At 38.5% G+C, this 22260-nt stretch overlaps 1 protein-coding gene and 1 long non-coding RNA gene across 3 annotated transcripts in view; one reads left to right on the forward strand and one right to left on the reverse strand.

Annotated features, from left to right (window-relative positions):
• The window catches only part of LOC306984174, a 29638-nt gene extending 24463 nt beyond the window's left edge, over positions 1-5175 (forward strand). The window contains exon 3 of the long non-coding RNA XR_013794504.1: positions 5089-5175. This is a non-coding gene — a long non-coding RNA (uncharacterized lncRNA). The remainder of the gene's footprint in view (positions 1-5088) is intronic.
• Positions 1-22260, reverse strand: part of chm (CHM Rab escort protein) — a 75896-nt gene that overhangs the window by 47512 nt on the left and 6124 nt on the right. The window contains exons 1-8 of one of the 2 annotated variants that reach the window (XM_079585269.1): positions 13666-13855; positions 9503-9569; positions 9231-9303; positions 8793-8923; positions 7261-7594; positions 6880-6996; positions 6098-6218; positions 5106-5328 (exon numbers count right to left, since the gene is read on the reverse strand). In XM_079585269.1, coding sequence (XP_079441395.1) covers positions 5106-5328; positions 6098-6218; positions 6880-6996; positions 7261-7594; positions 8793-8923; positions 9231-9303; positions 9503-9569; positions 13666-13840 — 1241 coding nt within the window. In that variant the 5' untranslated portion in view covers positions 13841-13855. Of the gene's footprint in view, positions 1-5105; positions 5329-6097; positions 6219-6879; positions 6997-7260; positions 7595-8792; positions 8924-9230; positions 9304-9502; positions 9570-13665; positions 13856-22260 lie in introns of those variants that run through there. The other variant, XM_079585270.1, reaches the window with a different exon arrangement.

Raw genomic sequence — 22260 nt, forward strand, 5'->3', positions numbered from 1 at the left:
TCTGCCTCACAGACGAAGAGGCACATTAAAATTCGTAGATATCTCCGAAGAGACACGTCAAGCTTAAATTGTGAGGTGGAGGGTTAAGTTGCCTTTACTTGGAATTATGATCAAATCGTATCACAGAACATGATTACATAACTTCAGATGACACAAACAAATGATGATTTAATTGACTAAAGATGAAATATTGATATCTATCTGGTGTGTTTACATTGGAAGGGACCTTTGGCGATTGAGCTGCCCTCTCAATAATCGATATCACCTGATCTGTTTTGGCACATTAGCTTTATAGCCGCATTGACGAAATATGTACACAGACGGACTTATTTCTCAGAGCAGAGCTCGAATCAGAGATTGGAGTCATATGTGCATTTTAGATAAACACTCGACTGTTCTGCTTGTCTTTGGGGAGATGTTCTCTGTAACCTGGGCCAGACGCCAGCTCATGGTTTCTGGGATGATGGGGCTGAAGACTGCTCGTCTCTAAGTGCCACCGTTTCACAGCACTGCTCCCAGCAGACTCAAAGTGCTAAAAGCAAACACTCCGGGTCCTGCAGAGCTCTGACCCTGCTTCTAACTGCCATCTCCGTTCCTTCCCCCTCAGAGCCGAGTGTGTGAGCTAAAACGGTAAAAAAAAACACACACTCTAAAACCAGTTGAAAAAGACTCTCGAGTTAAAAAAAAATGGAATTTGGACTAAATTGGAAGTCTTTTCTTCTCTACTGTGAAACGGCTTCTCGAACTTGACAAAATGTAGGGCGGGACTTGATTTTGACGACTTTGCTGTTTGCTATTGCTGTGATGTCACGTGAGTGACAGGTTGTCCCGCCCTCACATGTCATCAAAGAAGAGATGTCGCTGCAAGAGGGAGGGGAAGTTGTTTTAATTAAAATGTACAAGGGCACCTGAGAAGTGCATGGAAATTCATGCATAATAAATGAATCATGCATTAAATGTTATTCCTTACAAAAATAAGAATAGACACTTTTGATTTCATAGTGACTTTAAATAACCCACCTTGTTGGCAAAGGCCATTTACACTAACTCCGCCCACTACACACAATTCTGTAAGACACTGGATTGTCAACAGTAGCAATAGTGTATAAGGCGCGTTGCATAAAGTTTTGATTGTGTTCGAATCCACCTTTTGCCAAACTCACTTTACTCCCTTTTCCCATCACATAGCAAACCGGAAAGGCCTTTATTTTCAATAGAAATTAAGAAATCGTTCGAAAAGTGTCTAACTTGCATTTAATAATAAAGTTAATCTGTTAGGGTTAGGGGGAGGTGAAGGGAGGACTTTATTGTCCCAATAAGCCGGCATCCATTTCATAATTTTAATAAATATAATAATTTACACTCTGCTATTATTGCATACCGTTTAATGTCCAACAACACTGAGGTGCAAGTAGTATCTGCCACTGTTTATAAGTATAAGTAGCATCTAACTACTATTTACATTTATTGAAAATAAAATACTGCTATTTTTACATAGTGTAAATAGAATCTATCACTATTTTCACTTAGTCTAAATAGCATAATTGCTGCTAATTTCACTTATTCTATTGAATCTATTGCTATTTCAATGGTGTATATAGCAGGTATCGGCAAGAAAATATGGTATTTATTACCGCCTTTTATTATTATTTTTCACTCTGAATCAAACGGCCGCATTTTGTTGCAGTGCCTTTAAGATACCCTAACAATTTAGTATAATTGAGACTCCATTTTAGTTTTTATATAAAAAAATAATTTAAATTTTGCTTTTAAAACATTCACTACTATGCTTAAGAGACATAAGCAGTTTAGATCTCAAGCTGACTAGCAGAAGACGTTACTGTAACGATACCCGTATAATAGACGCGGTACGTTCTTGAAAATAAATTCCAGCACAGCTCTACAACAACCATAATGAAATGAACCTTCACAATAGATAATGCTTTACAATGAACTCCGTTAGGGATCTGCTCAATAAAATACCTTACTGACCTGTCATCTCCAAAAAGCCAAGCCAATGTTGATTCTTGTTTTATTACGAGCTCTGTCTATCTCCTCTGTTCGTCAGTTTTTAAAGCAGGTGATTCCCCAGAGGTTCGAGATTTAGCTGCTCCATGTCAATAGAGCATCACAGTCCCGCCCACAGCCCGAGAGGGCTTTGGTGCCGGAAGTAAATTTCCCATTCATTTCTCCCATTGACTTTTGGAAAAATCCGTATCTAAAGAGTTTTAGAGCATGTCTGAGGATAACCAGCTATGGCTGAACTCATAAGCATACAACATATCATTTCGAGCGAAAAAACGAAGAGAAAATCCAAAAAAAGGCAAAGGTACAAGACTGTGTACATATTTCCATTTTCGAGCGAAGGAACTACTCATCCCATAACCCACCGCGCCTCACTGAAGTCGACTGAAGCCAACCGCGAAAGAGCCTTTTGAGAGAATTGTATATAGTAAATGTGTAGTTAATAGCAGTTCTTTCAGTAATAATCGTGTAAATAAAAATAATAATATATTGTGTGCGTGTGTGAAAGCGGTTAACGATAACGTTAGCAACATGGTGCAGCTCAGTCATCAACACACGTGTGTTCAGTCAGTGTGTAACGTTAGTTTGTGTGTTTATTTCAAAGCCCTTTATGACACAGGACACTCTGCTGACAGGACAGGTTGAGGTCCATGCTCATTTTCATGAAGTTATAGTTCATCCTTAATTGTAATAACATTTAATGTATTTTCTTAATATCCACAACAAGTGAAAATTAAAAAGTGATGGTCAGCAAACCAGAAAGTGCACAGCGCCACCGGTCTGATGCATGGACCGGTGCATGGTCTGCTCTTGGACCGTCATATTCAGTTTATTAACTTGCCATGAATTGTTCAGTAAATGCAAGAAGAGGTATGACTAGGCTTAATATTGTTTTGACAGTGGCATCATAAAATGCTTGATATGACTCATACCATATGAAGGCTACAGTAGCCATTTCTACAGTGAACGATAAGTAAGGGATAATGTAAAGCGAGGCGGTTGTTATAGCGAAAACAACTCGCGAAAGGCTGATTATGAGCCCGAAGGGGTTGTATTCGCTATAACAACCAACTCGCTATACATTATCCCGCTTATTACATGGCTACCTACCAAATAAATAAATAATTTGACACAAAATATTAATTTAAAAAGGAATGTATTGATTTAAAAACTATTTATATGGCTCTGCGCTAAAGAAAACAGTCCGTACAGTCTCTACTGTTAGAATCCTGCTTCCATGGCAACGCTCTGTTTTTTCACGGACCTTCGCGGAGTTTACACGACATCCCCCAATCAGCTGCATCACTGTGGGATTGTGGGATTGTTCAGGATTGTGGGTAATGAAGTACTTATTGAAGACATCGCGAATAAAAGGCATTTATCTCAAAACAAGGTTAGTGCCCCATGAACTTTTGGCGTTTATATGAGCATATACAATCGCTTAGTACAGCCATAGCTGGTTTTAAGTCTACCATGTATGGTTACGTTTTTATGGCTTATACCCCAACTGTCTATGGAGAAATTGTATTGAATTTTTACTTCCGGCACCGGCTGTGGGCGGGACTGTGATGCTCTATATGTCTTGCCTGTTGTGACAACTAACCTGTGACGTGTCAAAGTAGCCGGAGCAACTTTTCTCTACTTACATATATAACGAGACACGCATGGGCGAGTGACATTTGTACGCAATTTCCCATGAAAACCATCCTAATATTAGCCTGGATGCCAGCCGAACTTAGCCCCGCCCACAACATTTCAGGTCGGGAAGTTCGGTTTGGACTTGATCCGTTGTGGAGCAACTATGCTCGAACTAGAGCTGTTCGGACCAATCAAATTGTCAGGGCGGGCTTTATACGATGATGGACAGATGATCAACAGTAACGTAATCATCCACGTCACCAAAGAGTGCTTGGGTTGAATTTGTTTACAACAAAGATGGCTGCCGCTAGAGAATTGAGATGTGTAGATTCCGCCATCGCGTCTGAAGATATCGACAGCGAATTAATTTAAAAAAAGGAACAGAGAATCAAGGGATTCAACATACGTCACTTGCTCCGTTGCTCTGATTGGCTGTAGGTCTATCCAATTGAGTGCAGGGGCATTTTATTTCCTGGTTCGGTTGAAACACGGCCCATAATTCTGACTAGAATCTGAGTATGATGACGTCAGGCTGTCCTAATATATAAACTTATAAAGCCTTGTTTATACTCGACGCGTCCGCAAGAGCGCGAAGGGCGCGCGGCAAAAATGACGTCATTGCGGTGTGGGCGGTCGCGCGCGTTGGGTGCGCAAGACCCCATTTCGCCTGGCGGTGTGCACGGCACTTTTTGTAACATCGCGCGCGGCTCCGCATCCGAAGATGAACGACTTAGAGCCGAATCTGGCCGAGCACGAACTTCTCATCACACCAGCACCCCTAAATTAGTTGCTTACATTTAAAAAATGAGCATACAATAGCATAAAAAGCCTTTTTAATGAACATAAAAGGTCCATGGTTAATACAAATTTGCACGAAAGTTAATGAAATGTTTAGTGAAATTAGAACATAATTAAGAGATCGTTAATTTATTTGTATACGTACATGTATTCCCAGGCTAATAGGCTAGCCTACATATATTTTGTTCTAATGTCACAAGTAATAATCTCAGGGTTTACTGGGTTTTACACGATTATTTTTGTATTGGTGGTGGTAACTAAAATAAACATTGTCACATGTTTATATTTCTTCTTCTCACCGATTTGATGGTTTAGAGAGGACAATTACTCGAGTCGCCCCCTGTAGTTTCAAAGAATACTACAACGGCGAGCGCGTCAAGTATAAACGCCTCGACCGCTTGGAGAGGTGCGCGCGCAGTCAGCGGAGACTCGTGCTCGTGCGGACGCGTCGAGTATAAACAAGGCTTAATAGGCTTACCATAGTGAATCAGCGCAAAACAGACAAAAACATGTTTTGGAAGACGTATTGACTTGTGTAAATGTTGTTAATTTTAAACAAAAAAAATAAATTTCATTTCAAAATGTTTTCGTGCACATTGTATTTTCAATGTTCTTTTCTATCTACAGCATCCTGCACAGTTTACCTGCAAAAGCATTGTGGGATTTCTCCCAGGCCGTAGAGGGGGAACAGGAAGGGAGTGTTGCCGTAGCGACCCAAGCATCGCAGGAAGTGTTGCGTGGCCTTCAGTCCTTCCTCTGTGAGGGTCTGCTGCGTCACCATAGCGATGGAGTGCAGGATGAAGTCTTGCAGGTTCTCAGTGAGCTTCTTGCTCTTCAGGAACTCACTAAATGGTTTCTCGGAGTAGTCTAAAATAAGGACAATTTTAAATCTGTTACAGTGCAAAAGGACAATATGACCTCCCACTAAGTATGCCAGGGAGTAAAAGATAGACTTCTAGACTGAATTAATGATTTTCAAAGAGGTTATTATAGCATGTTGCCTAACACTGTAATAAAAAGGAGCAATTTACCTTATGTCAGTGAGACTAAATATCACTAAAGACTAAATATCACTAAAGACAACATGAAACAGCTCTCGATTTGAAAAACATAACATTGCGTAAAAAACATGAAAAAGTACATGAATAGAAGAAAGCGATTATCACAAATTTTAAGGAATAAAACATTTTTTTCTTTAAATATTCTTCCAATATTATTATGTATTTTTTATTATTATTTGAATTTATTTTGTTGAAATTTACACTTCATTTACATGCATTTTTAATAAAAACGTACATGTCACGATATTTATGTTTGTTAAAATGTATGTGACATTGTGATGGAGGAATTAATGTAGGGTGGGGCTTCATTATCACCGGCATTCGATTGGATCGTGAATGTTAGGCAATGATGTTATTGATTACTAATATTTCCCCCACCCACACAGACTCTTTGAAAAACTTGTTTTCTTTAAGAAAACTCATTATGAAACTAAATAGGTCATTATTGATTTAAATGTTGAGTTCTCACAGAGATTTCTAATATGACCTGAAATCTATGGTACATGTGTGTGACAGATCTCTGATGCTCAATGTGGATCACAGAGCTGAAGGGAAACAAACACTAGGGGTCATACCCTGGTACTCCTCTGGGTGTTGCTCAAAGTCCAGACAGAAGGTAAGAAACTTCATCAGCATGCGTTTCTCCACCACAGTCAGCTGCTTACTGGCAAACACATCAGCTCGCGAACACGGGACCTTGAGGCGAGGAACAAACAGGACGGAGCAGGTTAAAGTAGTGACTTGTGTATGTATTCATGCAAGTTTGCATAAGTAAAGTACACATATTACACACATTACATATGGGGTGTGGTGGGGGGGGGGGGGGGCAACAATTGTTGCTTATAACAGCTTACCTTTAGCCCTAAATTACTCACACAGATGGATTTTGCATTAAAATGCTGCATTTAGTGAAATGAGAAACACCTTTTGCGTCAATACTTTTATCAGGTACATTAGTAAATGGAAATGGATGAATCAAGCAGCAATTCAATTTAATCATATTATTTTAGCGGAATTGCTCCGATACTTTGAATCAGGATGCCTTATATCAGACCTAAAATACAATGCACATGAGAAAAACATGAAGGATACAGAATTTTGGATTTAGACAGATAGATAGAACACAGACAGACAGACAGACAGACAGACAAACAGACAGACAGACAGACAGACAGACAGACAGACAGACAGACAGATAGATAGATAGATAGATAGATAGATAGATAGATAGATAGATACTAGATAGATAGATAGATAGATAGATAGATAGATAGATAGGATAAATTGTCATTAGAGATAAGTAACATTTTACATTTGTTTTATACTGTTAGAATTATGCAAAATATCTGCTCTATACCTGCTCCACTTTTCCATTTCTACAGGTGAGGATGCGGCTGATGTTCTTGAACTCTGCGTAACGGCTCACATTAGATTTGATGAGCAGATCCACCAATGCACCACGTGAATACATCAACTTTGAAGAGGGTCAAAGAGAACACTATAAATTTCATTTCACCGCCTTCGAAGTTCATTTGAAGCTAGATGGCCGCCTGCGATCACTATGTGAGGGTGTTTTAGTAAGTCATTTTAATAGTTTGAAGCATCTATTCACACATGTAGGTGTAAACGTGAGGACAATAATGAAGCAATGTGTCAGATTTAATTTCAGTTGATGTCTTGGTATTAAAGCAGTTCTTGGTTTCCAATTATTTGCTCTTTATTTTAAACCAATACAAACCTTGGAGACAAGGTCGATGTTGAATCTGCGTCCTTCTTTTAACAACTTTTGATATGTTATCTTCTTTTCCACCTCCACAGGTGGATCTGCTGGGCTGCTGATTGGCTGCGGCTCTTTCTCGTCCTGTGATTGGCTGGGTTCTGCAATCTCAGATGCGAGTTGCTCCTGATGCTCCTCATTCTGCGTCTTACCACTGGATTCTGTGGCGTCATCCCCTGTACACGTGTCTTGACCCTCTGTAGAGCCTCCTTTGGTCTCTTCTGATTCAGTCTCAGCATTCACTGGCTGACAGCTTGTCAATGGGGTCTTCGTTTCTTCTTTCTCTTCTTCCTCACTATAAAGAACGGGAAAATTCTATTCAATTCACATTTATTTAAATAGCGCTTTTTACAATACATATAGTTTCAAAGCAGCTTTAAAGAAAATGCATGTGTCTACATTACAATTTTTAGTGATCTGTGATCAGTCTGTGACTGTGTCTAAGTTATGCATTTCAGAAATGTACATATACAAATCACACAGGTAGATAACAATGTATTAAAGGCAGAAATTTAAAAGGCAACAAGCTCATTGAAGTATTGAATACATGTTGTTAACAAATAAAAAAATTAGTTGCACAATAAGTAAAAAAACAAAACAACAAAAAACCGAATCAAATAATTATAACAAGAAAAGAAAAAAAGCATTTCCTTCTTGGTCTACATCCTGGCAGTCATTTTAAAATATTTCTCCGGCCTTGTAGACCAAGTTTGTACACTATGTTTGTACACTAAGTACTCATATGTTTTGATCCGGAGGTTGACCCTCAAAAAGCATTTTTTTTTTTTTCAGTCATAAAAAATATAATTCACAATTATTAGTGAATAACCTCATTTCAAAACATTTAGAGTTGGTATACATTATTTGGATTGTATGAGGAATTGCATACATGTAAGCAACAGTGTAATTGTATTCATAGTTAACTATTATTTTACTTATTATTAGTAGCATTTATAAATTATAATAGCTATTCATTATAAATTATTTCATTTATCTATTATTAATTATCTGCCATTTTAGCACTTTTCACACGCAAAAAAAAGGTGTAGAATTTTCATTAGAAAGACGGAAATAGCATTTTATTGTCAAACGCACTACAATAATCTTTATTTACAACTTTGATAATTATTTACAGTGTACTTTAATCACTTTTACTTTAATTTGAATTAACTTAGAAGTCAATTCAAATAGTTTCTGTCATGCAGCATGTTTATTATTATTCTGGTTATTATGCTGATTATATGCTGCACAATACCTTAAAAGGTCCCCCAAAATATAATTGTGAAATTCATTGAAATTCAAAGAAAAAGTGCATTTAAGAGACAAAACATACAGGGCCTGCCATCATAAATGTGTGCATTTGGCCAATTTTGGACTGTGTGAGTTGTAAGTAAAACACAATTATTGCTAACCTATGAATATTTATTGTACAAGTTCTCAAATTCACATCTACGCGCTCTCGAGTTTTGCTCCTAATTTACTTTCATACTAACCTGGCATAAGAGAAAACTTCTAAGTTGGAAATAGTGGAGTCCACGGAGCTGAGAGGCATCACATCCTCTCCCTCATCAATCAAGCTTCGCCATACTTGCTCCGACTCTGCGATCTGTACCTCCTGCTGATTCTGAGAACACACATTATAAACCAAAAATCAACCGTTGGCTAAAAAACACAAGGTGACCTACATCTTAAAACTGCTAAAAAGTAAATCAGTTTTTTTTTTTTTTTTAGTTATTCAGTTGGTATAATTCTCGGATACACTTTATTTTAAGGTGTCCGTGTTACAGTGTAATCATACATTTAAGTACCGAGTAAAACATGCACTTAGGGTTAGTTGCATGTAATTATATTCATTACTAGAGTAACTACATGTAACAAGGACACCAAACTCTCATAAATTTATATTTGAGTGAAAAAGCTAAAATAATGACCTTATATTCCTCGATCCACGAGAGCAGGCCATTGAATGTGAAGCTTGCCCAGTTTCCAGCATAGTAGTTCCTCCTGTAAAATGAAGAAAAAAAGTGTAATTTATTCAACGTCATTCAAGTGTTTGTGTGCATCTGCTTACCTAAATCTCATTACATAGACACTGAGCATCAAATTCCACTTCACTTGAAGGTACAAAGCAGAAATGAGAAAATAGCCAAGCAATCCTTCAGTTTCAAGGAATCTTCCAGTCTAATAGTGTCTTGAGTGGTACCTGTCCAAATGCAGAACGCTCTGTCCGACTCTGGAGCAGGCCGCCGCAATGACAGACTCGGTGAGGCCTGGGAAATGAACACAGACAGAAAGCATTGTCACTGACCACCATTGCGTCCTCCTGCCCGACCTCTCTCTGAATTGAATGTTGTTTCATTCCATTTGCAGAATGCGCGCCGTTTCAAGCACACATCGCTGAAATAGTGAAGCTGTACGACTGCTTTTACAATTACATTAACGCAAACAGCATTAAGGCTCGCTTGAGGCGTATTCACTGTAACTGCTGTGGATACATCCAGTTAGAAAACGCAACTCAGCATGAGGACATCGACACGGCTAACAATACTGTATTTCATTCAAGCTTTCATCTCCCATTTCTAAGTAAAGTCAGTCACTATGTTTCAGAATTCACACAGTAAAGGTTGAACTGTCCGGTCAATTCGGTCACAATTTGAGCCTGATGAATCTAGACATCATCGTCCTGGAATATGGCTATGATGAGTCTATTAGGGTTAGAAGAACTGTTCCCAAACATATAACATGATAGAAATATAATAATTACTGCAATAATGATCCAATCATAAAGCATTTGCCTATTTATATCCAAACAGCGATTTTTAAAAAAAAATAATAATAAAAGTGTTTGTTTGGTCGAACCGCACTGGTGGCTCAGGTGTGCAGTCATTTGTTCAGTGACACAAATCAAAAATCATTTGAGAAATCAATAAATCAACTGAAAAATGGGAAAATAAATGGATAATTGAATTTAAGAATTCCTTATTTGCATAAATGATCAAATTACATCTGTTTATCCACATTTATTTATTTATCTACAATCAGCGCTTGATTTTTTTAAAGATTTTTCAATTAATTGATCGGTTTATCAGCAGGGCAGCAATTAACGCAACTCAGCAACTAAAAATTGAAATATTAAAAATATTTTGAAATTGAAAATAATTGAAAGAAAGCTGATTTTTTTTAATAAAAACTTACAACTAAAATTACTAACTGTAAATAAATAAAAAACGAAAAGTAACTCTAAATGATAAATAAATAACTATAAAAATAATAAGATAATCATGTGTATATAATACAAATTAAAAGGAAAACTGAAAATATATTTTTTAATATAAACTATAGCATATAAATAATAATAAAATAACACTTTCTCATTCTCAGTGGATTTAATGATCTATTAGTTGTTTTATCAATTTCTCGTTCTTACATACAAACCAAATATCTACTATTATAAAACTATAGAAGAACTATGGAAGTGTCATGACTGTTTTTACACGGTTTATGAAACTGCGAGCAGCGAGAATGTGCAATGACAAAGGCCGCTGATGCTGCACAGCGTTTGGACAGTCATTTACAGTGAGTGTAAACATTTCCCGGATAACTCGCTGACTATTAAAAATAAGTACTCGTACAAGCTCTAGCTCACACACACACACATGCCAATGGATTCAGCTGGTATATTTACATGATGTTTGAGCTGAAGTTTACATAGTTCGCAAAGCCGCAGTAAAAAAGGGCGAAGGAACGCGTGGGGTCCCTGAGAGCAAGATTGAGCAGCACCAGGGCTGAAAACAACTCCATTAAGGCACTGAAGCGTCCCTGTCCCTCCATCTTTCTTCTTCTTCATCTGGCCTTGCACAGCCCCATCTCACACACACAATGGAAAAGTGATTTATTCCGAGCAGGCCCGTCGTATCTTCCCCAGCACTGGCTATTTCACTGATGGAGAATCCTGGGATCCTAGACACCCACATGCTCGCCTACAGTGTGACCAAAAACCCTCGTCCAAATGTAATGGCATGATATTGAATTCTCCCTGTTGACTTTCATATTATTTATATATATACAATATATACAGATATCTCACACACACACATATATGTGTGTGTGTGTGTGTGTGTGTCCTGTTACAGTGAAATACACCAAATGAGTAAAATTATTTGCATACAGCTTGAAACATTTACTATAAAAAAAAATATATTACTAGTGTGAGGGCCTCTAATAATGAATCTTTATGGGGATTACAGTGGCATTTCTAAAAGTCACCTAAACTGAAGAAACCTTTTATTTATGGAAAAGTATCACATTAACTCACTTGGCCTTTTTAAACAGATGCATCTCAATTACGCACCTACCAGAACAGCAACGGTCTGAGGTGCCTCAATATATCTGTCCAGATAATACTGAAGATGTTTTTAAAAAGTGTAAATAACCTCTCGCCGCCATCTTTTAATGCCATTTATCCTATCCGGTATTGATTTTTCCACATCATGTTTGCTAAAGACAAACATTACCTGCCATAAAGTTCTGATGCCACATAGACATACAGGGCGATAAATAATAGATTTGAGCTGGCAGGACTTTGATGACCGGGCAAAGCCCGGAATGCTTTCAGCAGGAATTGTATGAAATCATAAATCACTCTTCATTTTAGAGAACATTCCAAATGGATTCTATCTCTGCACCTTGAAAGTCATTTTTCGGTTATTTATAGTCGAGGCTGAGGGAGCGAGGGAGGGATTGTGTGTGTGTGTGTGTGAGAGAGAGAGAGGGGGGGGGGGGCAGGTCACTTCTCTTACACTCCACCCATTTATGTCACCCATCCCTTCTATCTATCTCTCTCTCACATACACACACACACGAGATACTGTTGTATCCTTTCATTCACGTCTGTGGGAAGGGTAGAGGTAAAGTTCAACCATAAATGAAAATTGTCATTATTTACTTATACTCCTAAAAATAAAGGTTCCAAAAGTTGTTGTTTATTTGTTTGTTTTTTGCAGTGACGCTTCAATACAATTTTGTTTCCCCAAAGAACCCTTTTCTACTATAAAGGCTTTTGTAATGGAAAGATTCCAAGGATGTTAAAGTTTCTTCATGGAACCATAGATTATTTTTAAGAGTGTACCCTCCTCGTTCTGAACCTGTATGACTTTTCTTTAGCAAGAAAAACACAAAAGTAGAAATTCAGCAAATATTACGAGCTGCTTTTCTTTTCAATAAAAAAAGCACCATAAAAGTGGTCCATACATGTTTTGCTCTATTCCAATTCTTCTGAAATCATATGATGCTCTTTGTGAGGAACAATACAAAATTGAATGGCACTAACTGAAAATCGGTCCCTATGCCATAGCTCTCAAATCTTCTTCAAATGTCAGTAGCTACATCTACATGCAACCAAATAATCCGTTAGTAATCGGATTGACGGCTCAATCGGACTGAAAAGCTTTCATGTAAACACCTTTATCGATCCCATTGAGCGCAATCCGAATGAAATTTCGATCGGATTGAAAGGGGTGGTTTATTCCTTTTCTAATCCGATCGAGAGAACATGTAAACACTTGATCGGCTTGAAAACCAAAACTGAAAGGACTGCACATGTGCAATGATGTAGAAATAGCGTAATGAACGAGCTGTTATTCCTGTTGAATAAAGTGTAATTTAAATGATTGTCTCGTCATTCTAAAATTCTCACATGATCACATGATTAGCATTCATGTAAACACTACGTTCGGATTCATCAATCGGTATGAATTCAGTCCGATTGAAACAAAAGTTGTGCATGTAAACGTAGCCAGTGTCCTCCACCTCGGTACAATGTGACTAGTAAGACCCACAACAAACCAATAGTGTTTGGCTTCACTAATGTTCTACATAGGGTGATGAATCCTGACTAGACAGTAGTAGCCAAAAGTGATGTCCGGAGATGGAAGGAATCAGAACCAGTTCTGTTGTTCTTTGTCCGTTCTCGTTAGTTTTTTAGTGATTTCCTTTATCTTCAGTGTTACCTTCTGGTTCTCCCGCATGCTTGTATCTCAGTTTATTGTTAATAAAAATCACTGCTGTGCTTATATCCAGCCTCAACTCATCCTTTCTCGCAACCGCTGCTGACAGAAGAACAGACCAAGAAGAGATTATAATGGATCTACCAGCAGTCCAGCTTCTCTGCCTCACACAAGAGGACAATTCCCTCAAGGACCATTCCCATGAGTTTTTAGATCTGGCTCACCTGACCCACCCAAATAATTGCCAATGCACTTTATTATGTTGGACTCAACACCTCCACTAAGGCCAAGCTGTCTGGGCATGGTCCTCAAGGGAGTTTAGCAGATTATGTGGAGTGGGTGCTTGTGCAATGCGACTCACCTCTCACAGTGTGCATTGCTGAGGAGAAGACCACCAGCCCTGAGCCCACATTGGACCCAGAGCCCAGCCAGCCTTCAGCCACACCCAATATTGATGATGATATTCCAGGGCCCACCGCAGACTCAGAGCCCGCACCGGCCCCAAAGCCAGAGCCCGAGTTAACGCCGGCGGTCATTTTCGTCCTGGAGCCCAAACCAAGCAGAGTCTGAACAGGTACGTGAGCTGGCACTGACATCCATCTTTGATACCCCTTTTCCACCAAGGCAGAGCTGGTGCTGGTTCGGAGCCAGAGCCTAGTTTCAAATCGGTTCTTTGTTTTTCCACCGCCAAAGCACCAGCTCCGAACCAGTAAAACTGGTTCTTAAGTAGCACCAAATCATTGCAGGGTCTAGAACGGAGCCAAGTAAGAACCGCTTGCGTCAGGGGCTGGGGGCGGGGTTACCGTGACCAACAAGACGAATAGAAACTTGTGACCGCCATTTTTAAATAGCAGCTAGTCGAGCTAATAGCAGCTCGATTATAATATCCGTCTATGTAAGTTACGGCGAGCTGCACGAACGCGTTGGATTCCAATGTATTTTTGCAATCCCATGAGGATCCATAGTATTGCAACGTCCGTTATTGTTGATGGCTTGTTCGATATGCATCGGAGCGGCGCGGACCGATCAGAGCTCCGGGAGTGTTTGGAGAGCATACGACTCCTTGTGCTTTTGATCGCTTTCGCAGTGCTTTAATGTCACGCGGCGATCGGTCTGCGAGAAGCCGAACCATCTCGAACAAGCCTGGTGTGTTTTTGTTTGGCGCTGCCGCGCTAGCGTTGCTGGGCAACATGAGATGTATACACAGTGACGTAAGATCTGGCTCTGTTTTGGCTCTCTAGCCTGTGGAAAGGCAAACCGGTTCTTAGAAGAACCGTCAGTAGAACCAACTCCGAACCGGCTCTAGCTCTAGCTCTGAACCAGCACCTGGTTCTTGTTGGTGGAAAAGGGGTATGAGTGTATTCTAGTGAACTATGATGGCATAGAGTGCAGCCTCTCCCATACACCCACTGGGTGTGCTGTACCTGCCCCCAATAAAATGGTATGATGAATTGGATTATCATATCTCAAGGTCTCCAGTGGTTCTGCTCAGCTCCAAGTCTTTCGCCACCGCTGGTTCCACCCAGCACCAAGTCTTCTTCATAGCCGTTGGTTCTGCCTAGATCCAAGTCTCCTTCTTGGCCGCTGGTCTCAGCCAGCCCCAGATTTCCCCCGTTGCCAATGGTCCCACACAGCTCCATGTCTCCTTAGTCGCCGCTGGTCCCGTCCAGCTTCCCACTCCCTCCTCCACTGACAACGCCATTCAGTTCCTCGACCCCGCCTCCACTGGCTCCTTTCAGGCCTTCAGTTACTCAGATCCACCTTGGCCTTCAAGGTCTCCAGCTCCGCCCTGTTGTGTAGATCCCCTAGCACCATCTCTGGCCTCCGAGCCCTGGACTTCTGCGACCAAGCAGACCTAATTGTCACCATTGGGGAAGCAACATTGCAATACACGCAAATGCATACACACCTCATTCATGCTCCATTTTTCAACACCCTGCAGTTTCTGCTGTCTGAGAAGCGGAGCACACGAGATCTCAATAGCACATGGACATGTTGAATAATCCGTTCCCTTCAGTGTATAATAGGGATTTCATTATATCGGAATGTAAACTTAAAATCAAAAGCATGAAAAAAAATATATATTAGGGAGTGGAAACGGCTAATAAGTGCTCCTCTGCCGCCATCTACTGGTTATAGTGGTAATTTCATATCTTTTTTATTTTTAAATAAAAGCATTTGTTTGCCACGTGTTAATTTTCCTACATCTTGGAACTTTTAGATTTACAAATTGGTAAAATCTTTGATAGATGAACAAATAATGTTGTTTTTGGTCATCACATTAAAAATAATGGAAGCACTTTATTTTACAGTCCTGTTCCCCATCTACATACTATGTATAGTTGTTACAATAACTGGTTAATAACTAGGTACTAACCCTGAACCTACCCATAAACCTTAACCCATGTAGTTAGTTACAGTGTACTTACAGTACTGGTAAATATAAGTTAAGTACACATTAGTGCATTTACATTGTACAACATTTAAACTGGATAATATAGAGCTTTGAAGTGCTGGGAAAAGTGTGAAGCAATTGAAAGTCCTTGAAAAGTGCTTGAATTTCACTCTCAAAAGTTTCTACGAACCCTGAAATGAATACTGTAAAACATTTGACTATTTCTGCCACAATACCATGGTTACAGTTAGCGTTGCTACATTAAATCCACGGTGAATGTTGGCGATTTGTGAACCGAAAAGCCTTTAGCTTGTTCATTCATTGCACAACGTTTCTCCTGGTATCCACGTCAGTGGTGTTTGATCTGATAGCTATGGTTTATATCAGAGAATTATCCACTGTATTTGAATGCTTCTCAATAGATCTTGCAAGTTACGATTGTGGCGAGCAGGATGAGGTTCGAGGGACATGAGAGAGCGGCGCGGTATCTCTCACGGAGGAGCGGAAGCATAAAAGGATGAGCGACGAGTCGACGACAGTGAAGATCGAGAGAGGAACAGGCCTGAGTTTATTTTGTGTTTTGTTTCTGTAGCCAGCAGTCGTCCGCGAGGGGCTGCTGGCTTAGGCTAAAATTCCATTTTGTATTTGTTTATTTATTTATTAAAGTCTTTGAATGTTCGCCGGTTCCCGCCTCCTTCTTCCCATAACATCTAACCTCCTTACAGCGATGTTATTAATACTGTGGCGAATTCAAATGCTTTCTCTCTTGATCTCCCAGCACTGTGTAATAACGCTGTCGCAGCACAAATAAGTAGAACGGTTTCTTTCCGCTTTCGTTTAATTTTTGTTTGATGCTTCTCATTTACAACAGACATGAGCAGCTCTTATCAGTTGGGAAATGAGTTGGTGGCACTAGTGCGACCTCTAACAAAATGTAGTCGCACCGGCAGGAAAAACGATCGCAAAATGCGACCATTTGGCCAAAGAACCCAGAGACTATATAATTAAATTGCAGTCTTTTTAAATATTTTATAATCACTAATCTATAAAGCAATTTCAGTTTGTTTAAGTGTGCAGCCCCATTTATCTCTTTACTTTTACATCCGTTTCAATTAATTATTAGCTTTTTTTATCAACTCAAGAACCCCATTTTGGGAAGCCCTGCCATACAAGAAAGAAACGTTGAGCGATGAGGCCAGGGTGAGTAAATTTAAATGAAGATGTTATTTTCCATTTTGTCAGGTAAAGCTTCAAATAAGAGTATCAAAGATATATAGAAATTAAAAGGAGAATGACAAATCTAATTCAAAGTTGACATGAAATCAAAATTGCCACTATTTAGTTTGTTACTGCACATTACTAGTCTTCTGGTGAACAATTAAACCATGCAAGTTAATACACAAAAAAATGTAGTCGTGGTAATATTTAATCACAATCTGAAGATTTGCTTCCACTCTGGAATGGCGTTCCCTCTCTGATGACGTCAGTTTGATGCCCTCAATTCAATAGGCTATTCAGTGTTGTGGCGTATTCACCTGGAAATACGTCACAACACTGAAGTAAAGTCGGTTGCAACTTCCGGTTCGGGGGGAATTTAATTCATAATTCACAAATATCATTTTAAAAGGTTGTACCATATCAAATGTTATGGTCCCCAAACAGACATTCTACTCTGTACATTTGCAAGTACATGTCAACTTATTCTAACCCTAACAGTCTACTAATACTCTACTAACACTCTGAGAGTTATAGACATGTAAGTGCAACATTACCAATAGGCCTAGTCAACAGAATGTGTTAAAGGGACCATCAAAATAAAGTGTAAATTTGTAATCTAGATGCATTTTCTATAAAGCTGCTTTGAAACGATATTGTGCAAAGCGCCATTCAAATCAACTAACATTGCCATTTGTAAGCCAAACTAATGAATTTTTTTTCTACATTATATCACCGACATGTTTGATTTTATGCCTCTGCCAAAACATTTAAAAAATGGATTTGTAACTTTTTTTAAATCATGTTCATCAATGATGTATATTTAGGCTAAGTCACTGCATGAATTGCATTTATTTTTTAATTTATTTTTTATCAATGTCATGTCACTGACCAAAAAAAACAACCTGCAATATTACAGTATGCATCAAAAACAAAAACACACTATGTAAATGTCCACTTAAAATTAAGTCTAATGTCAACATTGGCCTAAATGAAATCTAGACACAGATGTCTAACAGACAAGCATTACGTTTCAAAGACATAAACCCTGTTACAACGATCACTGACAATCTGCAAGCAGTCTGTGTGACTATGACGCCCATTGGAGGTCCAACTAACAATCAATTCCACACTAATGCTCAAGGGCCATGAGAAAATCAATCACCTGAAAAGAGCATGGGGATATCTGTGAAGGTGTTCTGTAATCACATGACTGCTAATAGAGGCTATTCAAGCTAAAGGCACATGGGGTCCAAACATGATGAATAGTTACATTAACCCGGGCTCAAAGAACGGGCCAGTGAAATGGCTGGCTTGTTTTCTTCATTGCTGCTCTATTAGCGGCAGGTGAGGCCACAGATCTGATATGAGATGAACTAAACGTGCATCTCAGTCAGGCCTGTCAGCCAATGATTGCTTAGCCTGTAATGATGCTCAGTCGTTGTCTGCATCCTTTAGCCTCTACAGCTGCTGTGCGAGGGCTCTGATGTGCTTCAGCGAACATTTATCATGAAATACTGCTAAATGCAGTTACCTTTTGGACTTCTACCAGTTGGCGAAATATCTTTCTGTGCATTAGCGCATCTAAACGTGTTGGGTACGTGTAGTGGCAGCTCCAGAAAAGAGCGTATATATCTTATTGGTTGATGAGTGTTTGACAGACTCACTTAAAAAAAAAAATTTTGTGATTGAAAAAAAGTTTAGGCAGCGGTGTGAATAGCTACATAGAAATACATTGTTTTGATTCATAAGATGAATGTTGCTTGTATAGAATTATCTTCATGCATGGTGTTTAAATAGGCCTTGACCTTCATCTGATGTATGTGAACTTAATAAAAGAGATTCAAAGGTGAGCTTCACAAAAATTTTAGGACTCATTATTATATACATAAAAAATAATGAATTCTATTTTTTTGGACCATTGATTTTAAGCACATTTTCAACCTACATTCTCATTGACATCTGGATTATTTAGTTTCTCGTATTATTCTTGAGAATTCTTCTTAGATTTTCATTGCTGCAATAATGTACTTTTTTCTTCTAGGGCAGTCAAGCGATTAAAATGTTTAATCTAATTAATTACAGGACTTGCTGATTAATCAATCTAATAATCGCTAATTAATCGCACATTCAATTTGGCAGTGAAATTACCCCCAAAAGATAATTTAAAGTCATTATTGTGTTAAATGAGAAAATCATCAAATAGACATTACAAAAAGTAGTATTAGAAATAAACATTTTATTTGATTTAACATAGAATTTATTACAAAAAAATTAAGGGCTACAAGGGTCATGACTTTTTTTTTTCAGAAGCTGCATCTGAATTGGTATTTAGATATATTTACAGACCAAAACAGTTTGGTTAACAACATTCTTTAAAATGTCATCTTTTATGTTCCGCAAAAGAAAGAAAGTCATATTGGTTTTGAAACAACATGAGGGTGAGTAAATATAAATAAACGAAAAAAAAAATTTGGCCAATCTATCCCCTATATATATATATATATATATATATATATATATATATATATATATATATATATATATATAAATATTTTTTTTTATTATTAAATTATATTCTAAATAAGAAAGTAAAACTGCCAGTAGTTGGTGGTAAATGTCTAAATAAGTAAGTCATTTAATCATTCATTACATTGATTCATTCAAACAACTGATTCATTCAGTTTATTAAGTAAATATGTGTGTTTTAGTTTTATTAACTAAAGTTTTCTTCAGCTCTGTCAGTCATCTGACAGGAGTCACTCTCGTCACGTGACTCCTGCGGCTCTGCTGCTTTTCTTACTGGAGCAGACGCGCCTCACTTTATAACTGTAGTGACCGTTGTCCAACTGAACTAAAAATATATATTATTTCTACTAAAATGCAAAACGACAGTGGGGGCAGTTGGCAAGTAATGTAATCGTTGTAAGGCCGAACACCGTGGCCTGTAACTACCACTGCTACTATACTATGTACATTCATAAGTTCAATCCTGGTAAATCTCGTCATCAAGAAATCATGTTCGAAACTAAATGAAATGTAAGATTGTGGCGCTGGACTGCAGGTATTAGGGGTTGCACAGACTAGTCGACTATCCCTGACGCTTTAAGCTCGATGTCGACTAGTCGCTGATCATGGCCTATAGATGGCGCAACAGGACAAGAAATCCACTTTTATGCTTCATTTCCAACAGTTAAAATGACAAATATATGCATAATCCGAGAGCGCTCAACAATATGTTAGATGTCCCGCCTCCCGCCTCCAAATGCTTTCTCTCTTGATCTCCCAGCACTGTGTAATAACGCTCTCGGGATCAGAAGGAGGCGGGATCAATTATACTTGCTTATGCATGTTTTAAACAGCTTACTGTACATGTAAGTTAATCGCCGTTCTAAACTAATGCACTGCTGCATTGTAACGCACACACATACAGACAGTAGCTCTCACATCACGCACACACACATACTGTGCACAAGGCAACCCGCGTTCAAGTCTCAGCACGAGGTTCAGGCTTATTTGTTCATTAATGATGTCATCAGTGACTAGTCGATGTCAACTCAAAGTCGTTCAAATCTGAAGTCGTTCAATCCCTAGCGGGTATGGTGCAGGGATGACATCAAAACCCGGAAAACTGATTTACCGCTGGTTCCCTCGAGATTTTCCGATGGGGTTTAATAATGGAAGCAGGAAGCAAATTTTGAAGCAGTTAGCTATGTTTACTTTTGAACGTACGTTTCTAATAAGTAACTAGATAAGACAGTTTGGGGTGTGACGAGTGTGTGCAGTTTATGTTGTAGAACAAACCATCAATGTATCAAGTTATTTTTACCACAGTCTTTAGTCATACTCAAATTAATAAAAATGTATAAAACCCCATAAGAAAATCTCAAAGAAACCAGCGGCAAAAGAGTCTTCTGGGTTCTGACGTCATCCTTGCACCACTTATTGCACATCATTTTACAAATTATAAAGGGGGATATTGTATAACTGGATAACTTTTATAACATGTTTGCTATTGCCACTGCATGGGATCACGAGAATATCAAGCTTTATATGAACAGGTTGCAGCAGGCCTTCTACATTATGGCGAGAAGGTGAATGCTACAAAATGTGTTTACATGAGACATTACAAAATGAATAAAAAATTTTGCCAGAAAAACAATAATGTGGAAGATACAGTGGGAAACTAATTCACAGGTCAAACATTATTTATCTGGTTACCAACATGTCAAACATTTTCAGCTTGAAACTGGCCACCTTTTTTTTCCTTCTGAAAATGATTCCTGCAAGCTCAGCAAGCAATGCAATTCCATTTCAAAGGAAGCAGGACGCGATGCAAGGTTCACACTTGTGCTCCCTATACAATTACAATTATACACAGATTGCACGTATGGCATCATTTTCCCTTCTGTGAGTGTAGATATCCATTTACAACATTAAGCCGTTGATAGGACCGTCACATAATAAAGAAATGAACAGTGCCAAGTTAAAGTGTAAAACACATATCTGAGCCTTTTTAGACAGTCTAAAGCTGAATAATTATTTTAATAGTTTATGCATTTTTAAAAATGTGTATTCATAACTTCAATGAAACGATTCATATTTGACCAAATAATGATACCAGACAATACTAAATAATTATTAATAAATAAACTGAAATATCAATACACAGCTGCAGATTATGGATATTTCAGTTTACTAGTTTATTAATTATTCAATATCACAAAGCAGAGCAATGCAATGCTGAACTATATTCTGCTGCAGATTTGTTCCTCATCATCCTAACATTTTGATGATCTGATGAACTTCCATTGTATGGACAAAAAATAATAATAATTGAGTAACATGGGCCATGTTCAAACAGAAATAGAACGTGGTTGTCAGTCCTGTATTGGAGTCCTTAATATAGTTACGGTGGCAATCGCATTAACTAAACTCACACCGTACATTTTCATGACTCACAACCACATTCTTGGAAAACCCCCACTGTGAACGAAACTGGACTGGACAACTCTGTCACATCATACAGTGTCTACAGTGTGTTCCAGGTTTTCATGTGTGGTTTCGCTTTTTTTAGGGAACAGTTTTTAGGTAACAGTCACTTTTCTCCACTGGAGCTGCTCACATCAGGTTTGTGTTTTATTCACTGAGATACAAATATTTGACGGATGAACTCGCGGCTCAATTGGACTCTTGTTGTGTCAAAAGTGATGAGGCTTCTCAGTTTTATGGATATCACCATCTTTGATATTACTTAGGTCACTGTTACTAATGTTACTGATAAGAGAAAAGGGCTTGACTCCTGTTGCATGTTCATACAGAGAGTATTCGAGACGCTACTGTAAG

The sequence above is a fragment of the Phoxinus phoxinus genome (genome assembly GCF_949152265.1).
Source record: "Phoxinus phoxinus genome assembly, chromosome: 17".
In the NCBI taxonomy this organism is placed as follows: domain Eukaryota; kingdom Metazoa; phylum Chordata; class Actinopteri; order Cypriniformes; family Leuciscidae; genus Phoxinus; species Phoxinus phoxinus.